The 24,796-nt window shown below is 50.7% G+C and overlaps 1 protein-coding gene and 1 long non-coding RNA gene across 3 annotated transcripts; one reads left to right on the forward strand and one right to left on the reverse strand.

Annotated features, from left to right (window-relative positions):
* Positions 1–1,535: 1,535 nt before the first annotated feature.
* ABHD17A (abhydrolase domain containing 17A, depalmitoylase) lies at positions 1,536–22,743 on the reverse strand. 2 transcript variants are annotated; one of them, XM_074303643.1, is made up of 5 exons: positions 22,596–22,743; positions 13,205–13,800; positions 10,114–10,308; positions 3,465–3,644; positions 1,536–2,454 (listed from the first exon to the last, which is right to left on the reverse strand). In XM_074303643.1, the coding sequence occupies exons 2-5, from the start codon at positions 13,525–13,527 to the stop codon at positions 2,229–2,231; spliced, it is 924 nt and encodes a 307-aa protein (XP_074159744.1). In that variant the 5' UTR covers positions 13,528–13,800; positions 22,596–22,743; the 3' UTR covers positions 1,536–2,228. The 2 variants fall into 2 exon arrangements, with proteins under 2 accessions (XP_074159744.1, XP_074159752.1); XM_074303651.1 differs by lacking the exon at positions 22,596–22,743 and adding an exon at positions 16,612–16,790.
* On the forward strand, positions 16,862–23,370 carry LOC141563073 (uncharacterized). The gene is made up of 3 exons (XR_012488321.1): positions 16,862–16,886; positions 22,339–22,488; positions 22,626–23,370. It is a non-coding gene; the product is annotated as an uncharacterized LOC141563073 (long non-coding RNA).
* The last annotated feature ends 1,426 nt before the right edge of the window (positions 23,371–24,796 follow it).

A 24,796-nucleotide genomic window follows, 5' to 3' on the forward strand; every position in this document is an offset into this window, starting at 1 on the left:
ACATACTAGGGCACATATTGTAACCCCCCAGTGAAGTGAAATCTCAAGGAACTTGGGGGCCCAAAGTTACCGTACACAGTAAGCACTGCAGTAAGTGGCTCCTTTCCCAAGGCGGCCTTTTCTAAGTGGGAAGTGAGAATTTCAAGCTCTAGGATCTCCTCAGCTCTTATCTGTCCGTGCTGCTGCCAGAATCATCTCTAACAAATCTGGCCATATCCCCCTTTAAAAGCCTTCATGTGGGACACAATCTGGCATTCAAGGTCCTCCTCAGTCTGGTGTTACCCAGGCTTCCCAAGCCTCCCCTTAATCCCTCTCACCTGCTTTGTGCCCAAGGCCCTGATCCATCTTTCCTCCCTTCTTTCTGGGCAGTTGTTCCCCTTGCTGTTATATTTTGATTCATCCTTTCACATTCTACTCAACTGCCACTTTTCTGGAAGCTTTCTCCGATCCTAGACTCCCAAGATCGTCCTCACCAAGGGGAACTGCAGAGCACTTTGCCCTTCTGTCATCCATTTATCAAGTAATATGGCATGAATTATGAGCTCCAAGGCGGCAGGGCCCATATCGTCTGTAAACTCTGTACATACCTCAAGGTCTAACACAATTCACTGTACAGAGCAGAGGTTAAGTAAATGCTTAAACATAGAATAAAAAACTATTTGTCATATGGTGAGGGAAGGGGACACTGGAACCTTGAGTTTCCATTTGTCCTGTAAACAAATTTTTTTACATCTGCACTTTTCAAAATATTTCCACACCAACTAGCTATCACTGCAAGGCCCACCTGACATATAATTCTGATCTGACAGATGGCCTAGGCCTAGGATAGCCAAGAAAGTTGCCCAGCATCATCCAACAGCACGCTGGGTAGTCTGGGGAGCAGGGAGGCGGGAAGACGTGTATCTGACCGTCACTAGCTGGGTGATATGACCTCGGAAGTCACTAACTCTCCTTTAGTTTCCCTAGTTCTTGCACTTCCTGGTTCAGACCCCAAAGAACCATAGAGATATGCCCATGTCTTGTCCCTCTAAATCTGCAGAGAAGGAACCAGAAATGGAGTCTTTCCCAAGATCTAAGGCAGGGGAGCAGAAGTGAGAGGCCTGATCAGCCCAGGAAGAAATGGCCAGGGCAGCTTCTGACCCCCATCACCTCAGAATCCCCCTTGTATTAGTATTAAGTGCCCGTGGTTCCTTAAACTTGCCCTGCTACTTAGACCAAGTACCCCCAAGGGTACAAGAAATTCAGTCCAGAGGGGCCAAGAAAGTTCTCCGGCCCCACCGGAGGCCTTCTGATGCCACCCATAAGCTATAATTTTTTGGACAGCCCGTCAAAACAGGACAGGGAAAGGGGGAGAAAAGGCACAAAGAACACAAGAGCAACTTCTCCTGCACTTGGGTTCTGGATCAAGCTCTGCCAGCATGTGGGCCTTTGCTCTTTGCCTCAGTTTCCTTATATACCAAATGGGAAAAAGTTCTGAAAAATTATCTATAAGAAAAAGGCTCAACAGAAAGAAATGTAAGGGGGGAAGGGAACTGTAAAATTTTAAATCTTTAATTTGTTTTTGCTTCCAAAATGAATGCAGATATATTTCCATCTATCTGTATATCTGTACATGTTGGGGAGAGTAGGGAAGAGGAGTGTGTCTGAAATCATGAAGGGCCCTCTGGGAGGGAACCACGGTGGGGCCTGTGTGGTAGGAACACCCCTCCCTGATTGGCAGAGAGAGCTGTGGGGGGAGGGAGAGCAGGTGGTTCTCATGCAGTCACTGCCTTCCCAGGATTGGGGGGTTTGGGGGAGAGATGTGGGGAAGAATGAGGCCCACTGAGGTCCTCCCTACCACACTTGGCAGATGTATTATTGCTATTGTCCTGGTAGAGGGAAGGGAAGCAGGAGAGGAGGGGATTTGGATTGCCCTGCCCCTCCCGGGGGTGGGGGCAGCCCCAGTGTTAGCAGCGGTTTGGGGTCATCACTGCGGACTTTGTGGGGAGAAAGATGGGGGTCATTCTGTCCCTCCCCTCTCCTGGAAGGGGAGTGGATGTCAGAAGAAGCCATGGGCACCAGATCTGGAGGGGCAAGCCCAGGGTGGGGACTGCTCCCCACTTCCTAATCCTCCAGCGGGCTGACCCTGTGGAGTTCACTCCTCAGCAGTGGTTCCAAGCTCCTAAGAGGCTCCCTGGGCCTGTCTGCCTGCTGGTGCCCATCTTGCCCCGAGGGGCTCGCTGGGGGCCTCAGTTGCGCTGGTTTGTCAGCTCCTGTGAGATGAACTTTCGAAGGCGCTCCAAGTACTGACTATAGAGCTCGATGTCGTTGTGCCCAGCGCCCTCCACCCAAAGCGGCTCCACAGCTTTTGGGCATCGCTCATACAGGGCTAGTCCGTGAGAGAAGTCAATCACCTCATCCTCAGTGCCGTGGATTATCAGCACAGGCGACGTGATCTTGGAGACCTTCTCAATGCTGTGGGGAGGGGGAGAGAAGGGTCAGGCTCGAGTTCGGGGCATCTCCGGATCCCCCACAGACCATTTTTGTACTTAAGACTAGGAAGCTAGAACTCTGTGGGAGGGGACAGATTCAGGAGCGAGGTCTCCCTTCTTACTCCGTTTCCCTTTTGGTGGTAGAAATGCTGTGCTGGCAGAAATGAGAGGTTATTATTCTGAGACCTCAGAAGCTGACAGATTCAGTCTTCTTGATCTATAGATGAGGAAAAAGGAAGGCCGGGTCCTGCGACCCCAAATCCAGCATGCTTCCCTTGGGGTTACACTGGCTGCCCTCCTCTGCCCCAGCCCATAGCCTACAAAATAACGGGGACCAGTGCTGGATTAGAGGGGCTCCATACTAGAGCTTGTGACCCCTGCACAATTCATGTCTTGATATCCAGTTTTCTCATCTATAAAATGAGGACCATACTCACACTGCCAAGCGCACACTGGACTGTTAATGTGCTCTGTGTGTGGCTTGTTAGTGGGATTCTCCAACTGGACACTACGGCCTGAGAGAAGCATCTAGCTCAGGTCACACAGCTACTGAGACACAAAACTGGGACCCAATCCTCAATCCAGGGCTCTACTATGCTAAGGTGGTTTCGTTAGTTCATTTGGGGGATGGGGAGGGTCTGCTCTAGTCACTAGGCAAAGATAGCACCGCCCCCCCCTTTCTAAGGAGGAATTAGGCCAGGGCCTGGGGCAACCCCGATGTAACTGGCTGGGGGGGGGGGAATGATTCCCAGGTGCCTAGGGGATGCCAGCAGGGGGTCTCCCTACTTTTTAGGGCCATGGGGATGTCAACCTGGCTAACATCCTCTGCACTGCACACACTGCTAGGGACCATTAAGGTTACAAAGCATTTTCCCAAGGTGTTGGAGTTGGGATCTGAATCCAAGACCTTCCCAACCCTAATGGTGAGCCCTCTGGGGCAGCAGCAGCCCACCCAGGCCCCAAGGTGCCCTCCGCAGGGGGGAATTCCCTCACTTGGGGAAGGCGTCAAAGCAATAGGTCTTCTTGGTATCGGGGAAGGCGACCCTCATGCCCGAGGTGAGGGGGGAATGCAGCACCACAGCAGCACACTCGTAGCGTGAGGCCAGGTCCACGGTGGGCACCGTCCCAATGCTCTGCCCGTACAAGATGATGTTCTCTGGGCTGATGCCGTACCTAGTGGAGAAGGGCGGCTGAGTCACTTGGTGGGCTTAGATCTGCCCTCCCCCCAATATAATCAAAGCACAGACTGGGAGCTAGGAGGAACCTCAGAGGGCTCACTGAGTCTAATGCCCTCAAGTTCCAGATAAGGCTCAGAAAGGGAGGTTACCCAGGGAGTAAGCAGCAAAATGAGGATCCCCCAGACCCTCATTCCAAACCTAGTACTCTTCCCCCCCATGTCCCACCAGCTTCTCCCCATTTTAAGGATCTGGGATTTCTTTTGGGGTGTGTTCATCAGTCCATCACCACAGATTGGAGCCTCTCTGTGATTAGCACGGGATTGTTGAGGTTGCCATGGCTACTGTTGATGAACCCCAAGACTACATGGGTGTACATGCGTGCAGACGCAGACACACATACACTCAGCATGGCCAGCTGGGTTGTGCTTGAAGCTTTCCTGCTTAGCAATACTTGCCAGAGCTGACATCACCCTGGAGAGCCCAGGGTCACCTCTGTGCTAGAGGTATCAGAAGGGGATTCTGGTGGAAGAATGAAGATGATAATAATACCCCTTTAACCTTAGTGTGTTTTGAATCTCACATATTTCGTACCCATTTGAGGGCATAAAGAACCATACAACTACCCTGACGACAAGTGTTGGTAACCCCATTTTATGTGTGAGGATATTGTGACCGGCCGACACAGCAAGCCCATGAACCTAACGGAATGCTCCTGCTGCCACACGGGTACATCCCGCCACAGGATGAGGGGAGCTGACCGGCTGCTTAAGAAACACAGCTAGTTTCAGAGATGTGAGAAATCCCAGTTCTCCAGACTCCCAAGACCAGTTGTTTTTTTCTATTAATAATGATTATGAATTCCTATTTTAAAAAACTTCAGTTTTACAAATAAAACTTTCCTCACAAGCCTGTGAAATAGATCATACACCTTGTCATCCCCATTTTATAGATGAGAAAACCAAGGCTCAGTGAGCATTCCTGAATTGCCTGGCCCCATAAGCCTGAAGTATTAAAGCTGCCTTTCGTTCCTTCCTGCCCTGCGAAGGATGGTGGGCTAAGCAAAAGGGAAGTGAGGAATGCTCCATCCAGCTCCTTGCTTGGGGGGGTCGGGGCCAAGGCAGGACTTCCTCTATTCCTGTCCAAATCTTTCAAGGCCAGCTCAGCTCCTGCTTCTCTGGGAAGCCTTCCTTCCCTGATCACTCTGGCCCACGACTGTCTGGTCTTTACCTTCAGCTCTTGGGTCCAGCCAAAGTTCTCAGGCCCCAGATAGATACACAGCCTTGAATGCTGAAGTTATTCATGTATATTTCTGGGTAGAAATTATACCCAAAGAAAAACTTCAACAAACAGTCCAAAAGTGGAAGTGGCTGCCTCATGAGCTCATCACTTCCCCAACAATGGCGGTGTTTAGAGGCAGGTTAGGCAGCTGGCTGTAGGGAAGGCTGGGCAGAAGCACCGGGATACCCTCAAACTTTGTTTCCTATACTTAGGCATCATGATTCCAGTTCTCCAAAGCAGGGCCCTGTCTCACTTGTAGGACAGAGGGGTGAGAAGTCAATGGCTCCTCCCCCAGGGCCTCCAGTAGGCGGCGATATTGTCATCTCAGTTGGGCTGGAGAACTGGCCTTCTCCTCCCACGATCTCAAAGCCCTAAAGGAACCTGGGGGAAGGGCCGCTGGGTCCAAAGAGACTACTTCTATCCCCAGGAACATAGTGGGGAGTCGCCAGTCACATGGTACGCGTCAAGGGCTTTGGCCCAATCCTGGCTCTGCCCCAGACTTCACTGTGAGCTCCTGGATAAGTGCTTTCCCCATGTGGATACTGGTTTTCTCAACTGCAAAATGAGGCTCAGACTGTCCCCCTGGAAGAAATGCCCTGGGGAGCAAACTCAACAATGACCCTGAAGACTTCTGGGACAGTGAGGAGGGTTGTGGAAGGCCACAATGGCACAGTGGGAAGCACCCGGCCCCTGGAAGAGATGGCAGGCGTTCAGCGACTGTGAGCTGCGGGGGACTCTACCTCTTGGGGCTTCAATCATCCCCTTGTAAAAGGGAGAGAATAACACCTGCTGTTAAGTCAGCTGTTGGAGGGCGAGTGCTACAATCACCCCGCACTTCTGGAGTTGCTCTCCTTCAAGGGGCCTGAGAGACCCTGTAAGAGATGATGTGAGCTTCAACCAGGACCCTGCTCCCCAATTCTCCAAAGAGAAGTCTGAGGCTGGGAAAAACGAAAGGAAGAAGCATGAAGGGAGGAGAGGATTAAAGGTTCCTTTGGAGGATGAGCCCCCAGGCTGGGACCCCCTGCAGCCTGCCTGCTATGGATGCACCCCAAGTCGACTCTCAGCTGAAGATGGGGCCTGGCTTTGGCACCACTCTTCCCTTCATCAACACCCCCATAACTACAACAGCCTTAGGGGGAACTTCTGCTGACGGTGGTGGTGGTGAGCTGGTGCCTAGGAACAGTGCCCAGCAGGTTTCCTTGGCAACAGTGGACTTGCCAGCCTCCCCCACCTGAGCCCGCCCTCAGGCTCCACTGCCAGCTGCTGCCTCCCACCCCTCTGCCCCCTTGGTCTTGGGAGCAAGTGGAACCGGTTGGGGTGGGGGTACTTCCAGGCTTCAAGTTGGGTGCTGAGGAAGGGCAGGGCAATGGGTATGTTCCTGCCGGAGGCTGGGCCCAAGGAGGGGACACTGGAAGGGAGAGGAACAGAGAGAGAGAGTGATTTGGAATCCTTAAAGGAGCTCATGGGAAAAGCAGGAAGCTTGCCTGGTTCTGAGATGTCTTCCCTCCCCACCTCTCACCTTGCCCCAAGGCCAGGGGGTTGTTTCTGAACTGGACCCTGATGACTGAGAACAAGGATAGATCCAGAGATCGCGTAATCCAGAATCCAGAGCCAGAAAATAAGATCTGGCTTGTCAAAAGTCCCTCAGCTTGTTAAATCACAGAGCAGGGTCTGAACCCAGACTCCCTAAACTCAAGTGTAATAGTCCTTCTCCAGGCTGCCTCCCTAAACAGCCTGTCTCCTTGCTCAAACCTGCACAGGGAGCTGGGACCTCGCTTGGGCTTTGCCTACAAGAGAGACAGGAGAGCTTGACGGAAGAAAGTTTAAGGGCTGGAGTCCTGGGTTCAAATGCCAGTTCTCTCATTTCCAATCTGCATGAAGAGGCTGAATTAGATGGCCTTCAAGAGTCCTTCCAATGACAAATTTGAGTTAATCTATAGCTTAGTTTAGACTGGGAATTCCTGGAGACATTCCCCAGGGGGAGGAGAAGGGGGACCTAGTGGTCATTTGGTGGCAGCCTCTTCACAGGAGGGTCTAAACTGATTTCTCCCCTCCATTGGCCCTAATTATGCACCTGGAAGTCAGATTTTCCTGCAGATATCATGAAATAGAGACAGATAGAGGAGGACGGAGGGAGGGAACTGGAAGGAAAAGTTCAAATCCTAGCTTTACTAATTACCTATGTAATTTAGAACGAGTTACTTCTCTGGGGGCCTCAGTTTCCTGCTTAAAAAAAAAAAATGAGGGAGTTGAGCTATATATGTAAGTCTTTATGATACAAATAAAAATAACAAGAGTAACCACTTGACTGATACATTGATTTTTGAGGTTTGCAAAGTGTATTACCTCATGACATGCACTACCTCATCTGAGCCTCCCAATAACCCTGTGAGGTGGGAACGTCATATATTATTATCCATTACTCTCATTTTACTGGTAAGGTGAGTGAGACTCAGCGAGGCAAAATCACTTGCCCATGGATCAGTGCAGTTGGTCAGTCTCATGGTGAGAGGTAGATATGATCCCAGGCCTTCTTAACTCCAAGACTACTACTGCTAGATCATACTGCCTATTGGTAACTTCCAGCTCTAAAACTCTAAGACTTGGCTTTCTGGCTTAAGGAAGAAAGAATTCTTGCCTTGAGGGGGCCCATCTTCTGGTTGAACCCCTTCCTCAGTGAGGGGGGCCACCCAGGGAAGGGGGTAGCAAACCTAAGCTGGTATCTTTTCAGCTTCTAAGTGCTTGTTTCCTCCCCTTCCAACAACGGATGCTCCAAATCCTTGGAGGCCACCATGGTATCATATGTAAGCCTAAACAGCCCCTGTTCCTTCGACAGATCTGCACTTGAGGCCATTCACCTTCCTGGAGCATATTGATGTTATTCCTTAAACGTGGGGCCCAGAAGTGAAGCCAGGACTCAGGATGCGGCTTGACAGGGGCCAAGCCCAAGGGGACCATGAGCTCCCAGACACTTGTCTCTCCCAAACCAGTCCCAGACTGCACTAATGCTGCTGGCTACCACATCCCACTGATTGCTCGTATCAAGCTCAGAGTCCATTAAATCCCCAGATTGTCTCCAGATGAACTGCAATCTAGACAGGCCCCTCCTTCCTCCTATACAATGAAAAGGTGACTTTTTGAACCCACGTAAAACGCTTTATCCTTCTCTAAGACTAGGTCATCTCGGGTAATTCCACCCACTGCCCCAGCTGTCAGGATCAGCTGACCCAGGAGGATCTAGGGTGCTCACTGCCCCTCCCATCTCTGAGTCACCCACAGATTTGAAGTGTATGCATCCAGGCTCTTATCTAAGGATACCACAGGGCCAAGAGATAAAGAGCTCCACCTGACCTGCCTTTCAAGCTGACTTCAAACCTGCTTTAGGCCTCAGGTCACTGACTCGGTTCTAAACCCATCTAACTGTTCTGTCACCAGGACACATCTCTCCCTCTTTTCCAAGAGAACGTAGGAACTAGTCCAAAAGGAAGTCAGCCTGGCACCATACCCACCACCTGGCTGTCCCCAGCCCCTCACCACCAAGACACGAGATCCTGCCCCAACTCAAGTCTGGGAGCTAGGAGAGCTGCCCTGGCTCTGAGTAGCAGAGTGCAGCCTCTCTTCAGGGCTTCCAGCCAGCCCCAGACCAAGCCAGCATTCCCCCAATAGTCCTACCACCCAACACATCCTCCAGCTACCATTTTCCACTATTTATTGGAAGACAAATAAATATTGCCACTGCTACTGGGAAGAGCACGCTAAACCACTTTTTTCCTGTAGCTGTTTATCTAATTTCTCTGAGTCTGGGTCACAAAACGACCAACATCCAAGCTGCCTTCTCTGGCCCCAGTCTTTGTTTTTTCATACTAGCCTTGTCAGACCTGAGCCTCTAGGAGCTACTACTAAAATCAACCTAACGTGATTATATTTTACCCCTTTCTCCTGCCCTTACCTGCTCTATTTGGCCAAATGTGTTGTTTATTCCAAGGAACATCCCATGCCCAGCTTCTCCTAGGGATGTCCATGATGCCCAGAATGTTCTCTCCCTCTTGGAATTCCTGGCTCAAAAGCTACTTTCTTCAAGAGACCTTTCCTGTTTCTTTCAGTTGAGATTATGCCCTCTATCCCATCAACAGATATTTGTTTATGTGTATGTGTATGTACAGATATAAAGGGAGATATATCCTTCATTTTCTTCTCTGTGAATCTTTCTGTATATCCTTCTAATAAAATGTAAGCATCTTGAAGGTAAGGACTGTCTCATTTCTGAATTTTTATTTTCCTGGAATAATAACCACTTGTTGATTGGTTGATGAAGCTATTCTCTGTGATAATAGATTTTTTTCCTAGATGTCTACTAACCGTGCCTTTAATAATATATTATAGAAACTTCCCAGAAACCAAAGGCAATCAGGAAGTCAAGCTTTCTGACCCATACTTTGCAAACTCTAGTCTTTTTTGAAAATGGAAACAATATTTGCCCTTCTCCACCCCAAGGTACCTTTCCCTTTCTCTACAACATAAAGTAGTAGCATATATACAACACAGATTTAATATATGTTGTAGTTCAGAAGAAGGAGAATCCAATATAGGCTGGGCTATTCAGGGACAACTCCATGGAGGAGGGAGGACTTGGGACCAATCTGAAGTTAGGTAGGGTTTTTGGAAGAAGACAGGAGACAAGAGCATTTCAAGGCAAGAGAAGATGAAAAAGGGAGTGGGACAGAGTGAGACCAAGCATGGGTAAGGCAGAGCAAGACTAATGGAAAGAGGTGCTCATTGATTTGGGGCTGGGAGAGAAGCCAAGTAGCAAGAGTGGTATAACAGATTAAATCCTAAAGAGGTTTTAAGAGTGGAGAGGGCTAGGATAAGAAGTAGCATGGAAGCGTGGAAAAAAGAGCTGGACTTTGAAACACAAGACCTGACTTCAAACGCAGAGTCGGGAGCTCTTAGCTATTTGACTTTGGGCAAATCACTGAGTTTGCTCCTCAGCATCTTGAAAACAGCTGCTCTGAGTGACTCCACAAGCTGAGTCGGAATGTGGGGGAATGGTGTTCCTGGCAGTGCAGCTTTACCCTGGCCCCCTTGGCAATCTGGACACTGGGGGTGCTCTTTTCTTCCTGCCCCCCAGGGGGAATCCTCCCTCCCAGGAGGGAGCCAAGCAGTGCTCCCAGGCTACAGGCACTCACCTGGTTCGAAGGGCCTGCCAAGCAGCATCAATGTCGGCATAGAGATTCTTCTCAGAGGGTTTTCCTGAGCTCACCCCGTAGCCTGAGTAGTCATAAGAGAAGATGTTGCAGTTGATGCGGGTGCCCAGGCCAATATAGAAGCTGCTCATCTGGCCCAGGTCTACTGCATTGCCATGAGAAAATAGAACTGTGAATCTGGCAGGAATGAGAAGAAGGGAAGACATTCCTGGTCACTACAAGCTCCTCTCCTTCAGCAGAGCAGACCACCTAACCTCAGTGCCCCAAGCACCTCAACTTGGGCCTGCTCTCCCCCTCAGCTTTTTAGCTCTTTAAGGGCTCCTAAAGAGAAATGAGCAATTTCTTGCTTAAAGGGTGGGCAGCAGAGAAGGAACCATCCCTAAGCCAGCCCCTGAGGAGAAGGGCTGGCAAGTGGCCAGACACACTCTCTCCCCACAAACAGCAGCCTGCTGCAACTCAGCCCAAGGTGTACAAATGTCAGCTTTCCCATGAGACAGTACTAGCATCACTACAAGCTTAGGGAGGCTGTGACACGACTTGCCCAAACTGCCACAGCCAACGGGAGTCAGTGACAGACTCCAGGTCCCACCAGCTAGCTACTTGGGCAAGGATTCCCTCCACACACATGTGCACAAACACACACACACATGCCTGAGTGACACACCACTGGCCCAAACCTGGCCACTGCCTGCTCTCACTCATCACCACCCTAAGAAACACAGCCCAGGCTGCCAGCCAGCTCCCTGCTCCATATTGTCAATCGGTTCTACCAACACTGATTCAGCACCAACTATAAGAAAGGGAAGGAAGAAGCCCAGGGAGTCTGGGACATCCCAGAAAGTGCCAGGTCTCTATCTGGGACCCAGTGTTCTTCCTTGTGTCTGTCTTGTTTCTTCTGTTCCCAATCAGGCTGGACTTTTTCTCTGGCTCCTGGGGTTGAAGCCAACTGGTCAGGCCCAATCCCAGGGCAGATCTGAAGGGATAGAAAGGCCAAAAAGCCTGCGGCGCCACTGGCCTCTGTCAGCGGAGCCTCTTCCAAGGGGCAGATTGTCCCAGGGTTATGGGCTGCAGCTGGACTCTTGTCTGAAAGGAATGTGACTTGCACCCGCAGATCTGCCTGGTGAGTGCTTAAAGCAATCCCCAGTCTCCACTCCCCATCCCTAACCCCTCCCCCCCACCAAGGGAAAATATGTGGTGGCAAAAGCATTAGATCAGAAGTAAGGAAACTGAGCTTTAGCCACAGCTTGGCCACCGAGCCTGGAGAACTTGGCTCACCTCTCTAAGTTTCAGTTTGATCCACTATTAAATGGGAATATTTGCACTATTACCAGTATGTGACTTTATAAGTTTATTGTGAGATTCAAATGAGATAAGAGATATAAAGCACCACATAAATGTGTCCTATTCTCACCAAGCTCCCAGCCTCTCCATGTCTCAACACAGTTGCCAAAATGATCTAAGGCACAATTCTATCTCTGTCACTCCTTTGCTCAAGAACTTGAAGTGACTCCCTATGCCTGTAAGATAAAATTTAAACCCCTTTACTGGGAATGTAAGGACCGCTACAATTTGGGTCTAATCTACCTTTCCAGCCTCATTTCAGGATATCTCTTCTTTACCAGCCAAACAAACTGCTCTTTACTTGCTGGCCCCTGATCATGACCCTTTCTTTTCCTACCTTCATGCATTCCCAAAGGTCTCACGACTACTGTTGCCTGATAAAACCTCTCTGTTTTTTGAAGGCTCAGCTTAGGTGTTGATTCCTCCAGAAAACCTTCTCTATTACCCCAGGAAAAAGCAAGCTTTCTCTTCAAATTTTCTTGGAATCATTTTGTTCATATTTTTCCTCTTCCCCTATCACAGTCTCCCTTAGAGAAATGGGACTGACCCTCGGACATCACTGGTATAGCCACTTCTACATCTGAGTGTTTCAGAGAGCAGCCTGCAGCCCTGAGGCTTATCAAATGACTGCTCTAGGGTCACCCAAGCCAGAATATTCTAGTTGTGGGACTCAACCTCAGGCTTTGCTTGTTGGTTTTTAAGCCTCTACATTGCTTCTCCTTGTATTACATCTATTTTTCACCCTATTACAGTGCGAGTTCCTTAATATCATCAGGAACAAAGCCATGTTCTTCTTTGTAGCCCAGGGTCAAGCAAAGTCTCCTACATAAAAAGGTCCTAAACAAGAGTCTTCAATTTACTGACTTTGGAAGGCTTTGGCAAAATAGAAAGTGCTTTAAAGATGTCACTGAGAACTTCCCAGCTTTGAACTTGAGCACCAAGCCTTAGCTAGAGTATGTTATGACTAGCTAACAAGATCCTCCTCTTCATCTGAGTTATGAGAAGGTTAAGTGATTTGCCCAATACCAAAACAAGGCTTCCAAGACATCCATATGTGGTTCATGTACACAATGCAGACAAACTATCGGCCCCTAGGGGGTCCCTCTCCTCCTAGAAAAGATCCCCAGAGCAGAATCCCCCCGGCACTGGCCACATCCATCTGGTACCAAAGAGGGGAACAATGCCCGAAAGGGCACAGGGAAGCGTGAGCGGGGAGAACAGAAAGAGGCCACCCGAGTCCCAATGCAGAAGAAACAATGCCTTGGATGAAGGGCACACACCCTTTATTAATAGAAACACTGACTAATGGGATGCTCAGTTGGGGCCCCATCACAGTGTCCGGCCAGACGCCACTTGTCAAGCCCTCCTCACCCCTCACAGGCTTCTAACCAGAAAAGCAGGTGCCCAGCCTTGCTGAGCATCCTCATCCTGGCTCTGGATAATCACCAGCTAAGACATTTCTTCATTTGTAGAACAGGATAACTCTACCTGCACTACCCACATTTGACGGTGGCTGTTAGGTTTTGAGAGAAATGTGAGTAACTTTAACACACATTTTCAAACTGAATGTTTTCACACACACACACACACACACACACACACACACACACACACACACACACACACACCTTCAATGAGGGTTTACAGCAGCAGAAGCCAGAAGCGCCATGAAACCTGCAAAAGGCCGGGTCTTGCCACAGCGAGGCTCCTAGGCTTCCTTGAGGACACTTACCTGGCCCCTGGTACACAGCGGACGTACATACAGGAAATGCGGTTTCCCCGACTGCTCTTGGTAAAGAACACCTCAGTGGTGTCTAGATCACGTTGAGTATACTGGAAATCCGCTCGCTCGGTCAGGTGCAATTTCCAGCGGCCCAGGGCCCCCCCAGAGCCACGTCCCGGGGTGGAGCCCCCTCCACTGGAGCCCGGCTCAGGTTCGGCCACAAGGGAGTAGGTAGGCTCTGGAGGCAGGAAGGCCAATTTGGCTGCGATTCGGCCAGGACAGGGTGGGCAGCAGAAGAGGCAGCAGAGTTCGCTGATGGATAGGCCGTTCATGGCGGAGAGGGAGTCACGCTTATGTGAGGGAGGACCCCCAGATCCAAGGCTGTGGTGCCCAAAGCTCTGGGGATACAATGTCTTCAAAGCAGAATTTGCGTTTTATTTTTTGTTTTCCAAAACACAAGAGGGAAAGACTGTGCTGTGCTTGCCCTCAGCCTCCACCCTGCACAAAGTACCTGTTAGGAGAGCCGGACAGGGAACCATTGTGGTCCGAGCCCAGCCATAAGGGGCCCCCGGGCCGCTCTCCTCCAAGCTCCAGCAAGGGAAGGCCTGTGAAGGAGGAAGAGAGGAGGCCGTGAGAACAGTGTCCGAAAGGACCCACACATCTGGACTGCTCCAGACCCACCCAGACAAAGCAAAAGCTCTTGGGCCCCCGCCTCCTGCCCTGTAGGCATCTACCCGAGGAGGCTGTGGGATGTCTGGGGGAAGGAAAGCAGGAAGGGGGACCCACTGGGCAGATGAAATGGTAAGAATGACTCCTATGTGCCTTTGACTGGCCAGGAGCCTAAGAACAGAGGCTTTAGCCCTAGAAGGGACCTTCTGGCCCAAGATAAAGTTGAATTCCAAAGGGAAGTGACTTGCAAGAGATCACAAAGACAATTAAGGAGCAGAGAGAATTAGAACTCGGGTCCTGTGACTCCAGACCCACCTTTCAGGGCCCCCCCATAGTATGGGAAGTCCTGGGAGGGCAGCTCTGAGCGAGGGGAGCGCATCATACCCTCCGGCCTCACTTTCCCAAATCGAGCAACGTCCCAAGTGTCCACAAACCCCCGGCAGCCCCTGTTACAGCCACCTGACAGGTCACTGCCCCAGCAGCGTCGCACCCTTCCCGATGTGCGCCCGCTCCCAGAGCCGCGTCCTCGCGCACATGCTCACGGCTGTGCACACTTTCCTTACACACTCACGTGCACCACCATCTTCCACATGTGTCTTCCTCCCATGAAGGCACTGCCCCAATATTCAACCACCGCGGCCCCGGCCCCCGATGCCCGCGGCCTCTGCCCTGTACAGTTCATACAGCTCCTCACAGGCAGACTCATTCCCAGGGAGCTTGTGCGCGCGCGCATGCACACACATGCACACACACACACACACACACACACACCACACACACTCTCTGCACCACTTCATACATAAATCTCACAGATTACACACGGCTCACACAGATGGTGAATTGTACACACACACACACACACACACACACACACACACATGCGCACACACACACTCTCTGCACCACTTCATACATAAATCTCACAGATTACACAAGGCTCACACACTTGCACGCACGCACCTCTGTGTACACAGTGTGCGGTCACATAGATGGTGAATTGTACACACACACACACATACACACGTGCGCACACACACACACACACACACATGCGCACACACACACATTCTGCACCACTTCATACATAAATCTCACAGATTACACACGGCTCACACAGATGGTGAATTGTACACACACACATACACACGTGCGCACACACACACACATTCTGCACCACTTCATACATAAATCTCACAGATTACACACGGCTCACACAGACGGTGAATTGTACACACACACACACACACACACACACACACACACATCACACACACACCACACACACACACTGCACCACTTCATACATAAATCTCACAGATTACACACGGCTCACACAGATGGTGAATTGTACACACACACACACACACACACACACACACCGAGCACACACACACATTCTGCACCACTTCATACATAAATCTCACAGATTACACACGGCTCACACAGACGGTGAATTGTACACACACACACACACACACACACACACACACACATCACACACACACCACACACACACACTGCACCACTTCATACATAAATCTCACAGATTACACACGGCTCACACACGTGCACGCACGCACCTCTGTGTACACAGTGTGCGGTCACACAGACGGTGAGTTGTACACACACCCCTGCCTCTCCCGGACTCTATCTCCCCCCTTACTGTCACTCCCGTGATACCACACGCCCTCCCGGCGGCGTCCCGGAGCCTCTCCGCCAGCCCTCACACCCGGGCAGGCCCGCGGGCCCCAGCTCCCTCCCCCCCCAACTCTCACACAGGCCCGGGCCCTCAGACACCTGCCCCTGTCTCACCGCACTGTTCGGGGCCCCCCCAGTCCCGCCGCACACACCGGGTCCGTTCTCCCGGCCGGGCGTCCAGCAGTGCATTGTTACACAATGCGTGGCCCCCATCGAGCTGCATCCCGGCTGTGTCACTCCCGGCAGCTCCGGGAGACGCGGGGGGGCCTAGGCTGGAGACCCAGGAGAGGCACAGAACAGCCCTAAGAGAACGTGTACGGTCTAACGGGGACTCCCGGAACCAGGAAGGCACCCGGGAAAGGCAGAGTCCGGCACGCTTCGGAGCGGGGGAAGGGGCCGGTTCGGTCCGGTTAGTGCGCCCCCTCCCCGGGGTGCCCGAGGCAGCGTCTCTCAGTCACACCAGGAGTGCCTCATCATACGCAGTGTCCGGCAGTGTCCGGCCCCACGGGCTCCACACCCCGATCCACGCGGGTCCCGGGTCCCGTTTGCCTCCCTCTGCACCACCCCCTCCCCGACAGCCAGGGGAATAAGCATTTATTATGCGCCCAATGTGTGCTCAGCATAGCCCCGAATAAACCGGCGGAGGCCCCGGGGTCCGGCCTGTCACCCGCGGCTGCAAACACTCCAGGCCGGCCGGGCCCCCGCTGCCCCCGACCATCGGGGTCCCCCTACGCCGCGGGAATCCCCCTTTGGGGGGCTTTGTGTGTCCTCAGCCGGGACACGGGGGAGGGGGTCCGTCCCATCCTTGCCCCTTTGCCCCCTCCCCTGCCCCTCCGCTGTCCGTGTCACACCGACTCTCACTCCGTGTGCGTCCCCGGGCCCAGGGCCGTCCCGGGGCAGCGTCCGGAGGTCTGGCCTCGCGCCCCCGGCCCAGGAAACGGTCGGGTCCGGCCCACCCCGGGACTGGGCCTTGTCCTCCCCCACCCGACCTCCCCCTGCCGGACCGTTGTGGGGAGGGGAAGAGAAGAAAGGGCCTCGGCCGTACTCACCGCTCCGGGCCGCCGCCGCCGCCCCCGCCGCGACCCCCGGCCCCGCGCTCCATGCCCGGCCTGGCCCCGATCCCGCCCCCGGCCCGCTCCGCTCGGCTCCGGGATCTAGCCGCTCTCTCGCCTCGTCCTCGCCGCTCCGGCGGATGTGGAGGTGAGGAGGAGCCGCCGCTCCCCCGCCCGTCCCCCCCGCCGCCCTCCCCCCCCAGGAAGTGACGCGCTTAAAGGGCGTGGCCTGGGAGAACAGAAAGGCGGGGCGGGGAGGAGCCAGAAGGAAGGTGGGGCGGGGGAGGAAACCGAGAGGAGGGAGCGGGGGGAGGGGGGACGGCGACGGGGAGGAGGTCCGATGGGAAAGGACTGAGGAGGAGGGAGGGAGACGCCAGGAGAAAGAGAGAGGGCGCTTAGGAGGGAGGGGGCCAGAAGACGGAGAGAGTCGGAGGGGAGGGCGAAAGTCAGGAGGGGGAGGGGACAGGTAGGAGAGGAGGGAAAAGGGAGGAGTCAGGTAGAAGAGGAGAGAAGGGTCAGGGGTCAGGGAGAGATGGGAAGAGGTTAGGAGAGAAGATCCGGAAGGAGAGAGTGAAAGAGTCACTAAAGAAAAAAGGGGATCCGAGGGGATGGAGAAGGAGGGAGAGAGTGGGGGGAGGAGGATGGGAGGGAGGGAAAGGTCCGGGCTAGGGAGGAAGGCCCGGAGAAGGGGAGAGGGTCCCACAGGAAAGAGGAAGGAAACTGATGGAGAGACAGAGAGGAGGAGGAGGGGGAAAGGAGAGAGGGAGCAAGGGGAGGAGGGTTAGAGAGTTTGGAGGGGAGAAGGGCTCTGAATGGAGAATGCAGGGAAAGGCTTAGAAAACTGAGGGGTCAGTGAGGAGGGAAAGGGTCAGAAAGGTCAGCAGAGGGCGATGGTGGTGGCTCCAGAGGGTCCCCGTAGCTCAGAAACCAGCCTTCCGACACTTCCCCGTTTGACTTCATCCCTTGGCAGAGACTTATCCCTGGGCCAGGCCTGGCCCGAGCCTCTCCCGGCACCACAAAAGAGCCTGGTCAGACCCTACCTAGAGTCAGGAGCCAGACCAATCAGAACTGGGGCCCCCATCCCCCACCCCACCAGTGACTCTTCCTTTCCCAGACTGACTCCCCTCCTCCCCCTCCTCCCCCTCTCAATACCTCCCCTGATCCCTTCCTCCACTGACTCCTCAGTTCTCCAGGGACCCAACCCAGATTTAGAATCACACAAGTTTGGAGAACAGAAAAAGATCTTAGGAATTATTCAGTTCAGCTCTCCTCAGTCTACAGAGGCGGAAACCGAGGCCCCCATGGTGGGCATTAGAGAAGCCAGGTCTGACACCCCAACCTAGAATGCCAGCTTCGGGGCAGACCCCCAGCACCTCAGCTGGAGGACCCCGAGTGAGGGCAAGCTCTGGCCCGGAGTCACATGGGAAAGGCTGGGGTTTCTGCTTTTGCAGAGACGGCCGGGATCCGCTCCCTGCCCCCTAGGAGCCTCAGTTCTGGGGGGGGGACGTAATGTGAACAAGTGGCACAAAATCACTTTAAGAGGGAGGCAGCTCTAACAGTGGGAGGGGCTGTAACAGAGGATAAAAAACTCCTCACAGCCCAGAAGACTGGCTCTCCCCTGTCCAGGGCTGAGACCCCGACCAGCCTCTTAACTTCGACCAAGGGCATTACCTCACGTAGAAAGAGTATATATCCTGAATCCGCTAAAAAGTGCATGAAGGATCTCTGTGGGCTACCTGCTGACTTAGAAAACGATATATTAACATCCTTACTGTATTATTTTTGTTACAGTTGGATGATTCCCTATCTGAATTCAGAAAGGTCTCGTACCAGGTTTAACTCCCTGCTCTGTTTTGAAGAAACAGGGAAGTTTCTTATGAAATCCCAGCCCTAGCCCCCGTATTTGAGCTGTAGTAAGTGCATAAAGAAAGGGCCAGCCCGAGGGGTGCCGGGGAGGGGCATGACTCAACGTTAGTCCTTAAAGGGAAGAGCTCGGAGGCTGTGAGGGACCTTAAATGCCAGGGAGTCCCCTGGGAGCCGAGAGGGGAGAGGAACCCCGAGACTTCAGGCAGGCTGGGAAGGAGGATGCTGGGGAGCCGAGGAGATCAGCCTGCCAAGGGAAGTTGGCGGGCTTCACTCGAGCTTGTGGGCAGTGCGGGCCTGGGCCTGAATGCTTCGGGTGCCAAGCAGAAGTGATGCAAGCCTCTGAACACTCAGCCCCAGCATCCACCTGGCAACCGGCCCCTCCCTCGGGAGCTCGGGTTGGCTCACTTGTTACTTCCTTCAGTGCCCGGCACGGCACAGCACCATCTGAGGCCCAGCGGCGGCCCGGGGGGAGGGAGTCCTTCCATCTTGGTCCTAAAGCTGCTGCTTGACTGTGGGCAGGTCCTGCTCTCAGCCTCAGTTTCTCCCTCTGCCAACTAATCTCTGGAGCACTGGGTTGGTTCCGCTGGCCACTCACTCTTTCTTCAGAGTCTCAGTTTCCCTGTCTGGATAACGAGACTGGCAGCGGATAAATTGTCTACAGAAGGGAGTAACTGTAATCCCTGCCCTTTTCAGGGATGTTTTGTTGGAGATTTTTGCTGCATTCTCTCACCACCTGGCTAGAAAGCTTTCTTCCCTTCACTTGGAATGTGAGCTTCCAGATCCTGCCAGAATCCTCCTGTACCTTCCAGAGGTGGCTCTCGGCTGGCAGAGCTTTCAAGAGCCTCAGTGTCTCCATTTGTCAAATGAAGGGATTAAATCAGGGACATCTGAGAACCCTTGACAATCTTATCTAGTGGACTACCATCCCATACCCCCAGGCTGGCCATGGAAAGGGGAGGAAAAGATTCTCCCCCAGAGATTCTCCTTCAGCGGCAGTCAAGCAGTTAATGGCTGATGGGTCCAGGCCTGGGCACCCACCCCCTGATTCACAGCAGCATCTCCACTCCCCAAACAAGGTGCCAGCTGGAGCCAACCCAGCTTAGCCAGAGCTGCTTCCATCCCAAATGGGGTTATTGACACCTTGGAAAGAGGATCCTCAATGCAAAAAGGGGAAGGCCTGTGTCCACGGAGAAATACACCAGGCCCTATGGCATGGCAGGGGATCCCGGCCATGCCCTGGGGTACTCACCCTGATGAATTCTAGTCACAGATTGTCTGAAAAATGAAGAATACCAAGATTACACAGCTAGTGAGTGTGGGACTGTGCTTGAATCCCAGTGAGGGAGTGGGACTGGGAGTCAAACACAGGTGTTCTGGTTCCAGTTCCTCTGTTATGCCATGCTCTATCTCTCACCCTAACACAACAGGCCTATTAGACTGAGGATCCTTCCAGCTAGTCACTGAAGAGCCAGTGGTGGACAGGAGTGGATTCCTTCTTTGCAAAGTCCACTGAAATAGTCCTCCTGAAGTCCACGGGGCCTGCCCTCTGAGACCAAGGAGGGAGGGCCACATGGCAGCCCGTGGGATTCTTGGAGACCACTGTTCTTTCTCCTTTGAGGGTCTTCCTTTCTGCAGGCTGGCTTCCTCAGCTATGTTCATAGTCATAGAGATTCAGAGCAAGCCTTTGGCATCTAGATTGCCCCCCTACTTCTGAACTCAGGAAGGGTGAGCAGTGTGGGCTCGTGAGCAGGGAAGGTTTTGCAGAGATAATACTTGGGCTGAATCTTGAAGGATTTGCCTTCTCAAGTAGATCATGGTCTCCTCTGGGATGGGATCTGGGTCATCTCTTGTATTCTTCAGAAAGTGTATATCATAGGAAGCAAGTGATACTTTTCCCTAATGGAGCCATATTAAAATATTCATTGAAGGCAAAGGTTCTTTATTGCAATCTTTGAGGCTAAACATGATTATTCCCCCTTTCTTTATGCCCCCAGCACTTAGAAAAGTATCTGGCTCTTAGCGCTCATTTACTGATTGGCAATACCAAGAATTGTTTTTTTAATAATGTTCAAGGGACTGAGGCACAAGGGACAATACAGAACACTCCCTGTCCTCAAGTCCACTGGAGATAGCTGTTTCTTGATTTGAGTGTTCTGAAATTCTCAGGGGCCTGAACACTCTAGAGTCCTTAGTAATAGCAGGGTAACCCCTGCTAACCCTAGCTTGGGATCCTGCAAAATAGAGCAGTTTGGGGATGGTCCAAGGTCTATGTAAGAACAGCATGAGATGCAAACTAAGGAAGAGATCTTGGCTCTGAGCACACACTGAGCGTAATGGCCCCTTCCCCACAGAGCAGACAGGCATCTAATATTTTGGGGAGGCTCTCCTCAGGCCCTAAAGAGGAGGAGGGTCTTTAGTAGATCCTAACCCTGAGTACAGTGCCTGGAGATCCTCACCTTACAGCATTCAAGCATGAGAGTTATCATTGGGAAGTAACAGTGAAGGTAAGAGAGCATGGGGCTCAGGTTCTGCCCTGTGCTGCACACTGAACAACTATGGGCAAAAATCCAAATGCCCAATAATACTCTTGTTTTCTTGCAGCCCTCCCATTTGGTGCCCTGGCAGACAAGGCTTCCCAGCATCTGTTAGTGGAGGTCAGGGGGGGGGGGGTCCTCCTCTCTGTCAAAGACCCAGTCATTTTCCTGGTCAGGTTTCATCCAATCAGTGACAGAATCCTGTGATCTCATCCTTTCCAATGTCTTCCTCCTATTCTTCTTTGAAAATTGGACTGGTTTCCTGTCTTCCTCATCAAGAGTATCTTTAGAAATCATCTATTTCAGGTCTTGCAGTTCAGGGACTCTTGAGGATTCTCCAAACTCTTTAATGTGGGATCTGCAAGGTCAAAACTATTTTCATGATAATACTAAGAAATCTATGTTTCTTTTTTTCTCAATAGTATTTTATTTTCCCAAATACATGTATTGAGTTTTCAACATTTGTTAATACACTGTTTAAGATATCAAATTTTTCTCTCTCCCTCCTTTACCTTGATCCTCCCCAAGACAGCAAACAATCTGATATAGGTTAAATATATGCAGTCCTTTTAAGCATATTCTTATTTATCATGTTGTACAAGAAAAATCAGGCCAAAAGGGGGAAAAAACACAAGAGAAAAAGCAAACAAAAAAAGATGAAAATGCCATGTTTCAATCCACAGTCGGCATATTAACATCTAATATCAATCAATATGACACCAAAGTTCTTTGAGAGGATCCTTAACTGTTAAAAGTATAAAGCTTTTTTTCCCTGAGGCAATTGGGGTTAAGTGACTTGCCCAAAAGCATAAGGTATGCATGGGTAGAACCATGATTTATTGAGTCGCAATCAATTATCTTATTAAAAACCTATTCGGTTCACTCAAGACCTTTTTGGAACCATTCATAAGCTAAACCACCTGTGAGGAAGTGTTAAATGTCTGAACAGATTTGTACTCAGGTCGTCCTGACTTTTCAAGGCTGGTGCTCTATCTACTACGCCACCTAGCTGCCCCTAAAGCATTCTTGAAAGCAAAAAACCTAAGGCCTGCTAATTTAGTCCATTCTCCACCCCTGACTTTTCCAGGTAAAAAATCAGTGCAGAGGGAACAACATTTGCCCAGAATCCCGTAGATAATAAATAGGAGAACTTGAATTTGAGATGACATCTTTGAACTGTGCAATCTGGTTCTTTCCCCACTATTCCTCCCCCCCAATCCCCACCCCCATCTCCATCTGTGGCTCTTCTCAGGCTTCGAGGAGGAGGAAGAGAGAGAGATGGCTTATGCTGTATTTCCGTCTTTTATTTGCCTGTTTCCTACAGGGTTTGCCAAGCACTGGCGTTTCTAGGCTCCCCATTGTGGGAGTGCCTCCCCTCTCCCAGCCCAAAGGGGCTAAAGGGCAGCCATAGGATCACTGAGAGAGAAGTCGGAGTGACCCTGGAGGCCATCGAGCCCAACACCTTGATTTTAAGGTAGGGAAACTTAAGGCCCAAAAGAAATTGGCTTGCTCAAGGCCACACAGGTTGTTGTCAGGGGCAAAATCTAGATTCGAACCCAGTGCTTAATTTTTTTTACCCACCTCTCAATGAATCGTTTTCCCAAATCACAGAACTTGACAGCTAGAAAGGAATTTGGAGAACATTTCATCCAGCCCAAATTTAAGCATCTGCTCCACAGCCTACCACAGGGAGACTGAGCCAGCTGTGAGTCAGCTTCTCCACCCCCACCACCATTGGGGCGCCTCACCTTTGCACACAGATCAGCTGAAGGAAGGCCACAGGACCACACAGGTGTCCCCCATTGAAGCAGCTGCTTAGGGCTTGACAGAGAGAGGGAAAGAGGAGGAGAGCGGATAAAGGAAGAGGCACTGGTGTGGGGAAGAAGGACAGGATGTTCTGCAGCCACTGGGGATCCTCCACCAGGAAATCCTGCCCCAAAATTTACTCTCATCTAAGCCCTTTACCTCTGTGTGGTGGGAAGAGTCGGCAGAACTGAGTTCTGATCTTGGCCCATTTAGTAACTTTGTTGTAGAACCCTGGACAAGTCCCTCTTTTCTCCAAAATTTTCTATATGTAAAATGGGGGGAGTTGAAGTAATCTTTAAATTGAATCTAGGTTCTACTTTCCAAGGGCCTGCTTTAGTCAACGACCTTCCCAGCCCTGACGTTCTGTATTCTCAGGGACTGCCCAGCTCTGATAAAAGGTCTAGGGCTAGAAGGAACTTTAGAAGCCATCAGGTCCACTTCCTCTCATTTCATAAATGAGGAACCTGAAGCCCACAAGTGGAGAAGTGACTTGCTTCAAGGTCACATAACTAGGCATTATTAAAGGTAATATTTGAACTCAGGTCCCCTTGACTCCAAGGCAAATGCTTTATCCACTGCACTAGTCACCATCTCACATCTCTGCCTCAAAATCTATGATCCAGTGGTTGTTCTAGCTCTCACAGTCTATGTTCTAAGGTCCCTTCCAGCTCTGGTATTAAATCTATAAAGCTTGAAGCTCATACCGAGTTTTTTTGTTTGTTTTTGTTTTTTACTTTTTCTTGAGGAGGCCCAAATCCTCTAGCAATAAGAAAGCCATAGATGACCAGCTGTTGGTCATCTTAACTGGGACAATGGAAAATAGGCTAAAGCTGTATCAAGAGATACTTAAGTCAGACATTTGAAGGAAATTTCTGGATCACAATGGGTAATGGGAACTTATATCAACTCCTAACCAAAATTCTAGGATCAGGTGGGACAGATTTCTTGTATTTCAAAAGATACAGCAGAAATAAATGGCATGTATGAGTAAGAAAGTAAACTCTCATAAGGGAGGCTGCATTGGAAAGCATCGTGATAAAAGCTTTTGGGTGGACATTACTGGAAGGAGATTTAGGAGCAATGTTGACATGAAATCATACTTCAGATCAATTGGACAAGAGGAATTAGAGAAATAGGAGCCTAAGTATGATATGCTACTAGTCAGACAGTTGACCGTCACTCAAACTCCAAAAGTTCCCTATTACTTCTAGGTTCAAATACACTCTTCTATTTAGCTTTTAAAATCCTTCACCACCCACCTTTCCAAGCTTATTGTGCATCTCCCTCTTCAGGAACTCTATGGTTTCACCAAAGTACAGTAGATTGCTTCACATCCCTCCTACATAACAGTCCATCTCCTGTCTTCAAGTTTTTGCACAAGATGTCATATCTTGAATAGTCTTTCATTGTTGCCTCCTTACAACCCTTACAAGTTTCCCTCAAAAGTCAGTGGAAGCACCACATTCTACATGTGGTCTTTTCTTTTAAAACTTTTAAGATCTTTATATATATATATATATATATATATATATATATATATATATATATATATATATATATATATATATATATATATATATATATATAATTCTTCCCAGAGGGCTGTCCCTTGTACCAAAAAAATTTTTTTTTAAAGAGAAAGAGCAGTTCAGTGAAACAACCACACAACCAACCACCAAGTGTGACAGTATATATGCAATATTCCATACCCATAAGTTCCCACCTCAGCAAAGAAGGGAGAAGGGTACATTTCTTTCTGGCAAGGGTAGACAGGGAGGAGCTTGGTCAATATAATTACAGAATTCAGTTTTCTTGAAGTTTTTTCAATGTACATTGTTGTAATCATTGTGTATGTTTTCTTGGTTCTGCTTAATTCATTTTGCATCATTTCCTTGTAAGTTTTCCCATGCTACTGGAATTTGTATTGCTTTTAGTGCAGCATGCAGTAGTATTCCTTTATATCCAAAGATCACCAT

This window comes from Sminthopsis crassicaudata, chromosome 1 (assembly GCF_048593235.1).
Source record: "Sminthopsis crassicaudata isolate SCR6 chromosome 1, ASM4859323v1, whole genome shotgun sequence".
NCBI lineage: Eukaryota > Metazoa > Chordata > Mammalia > Dasyuromorphia > Dasyuridae > Sminthopsis > Sminthopsis crassicaudata.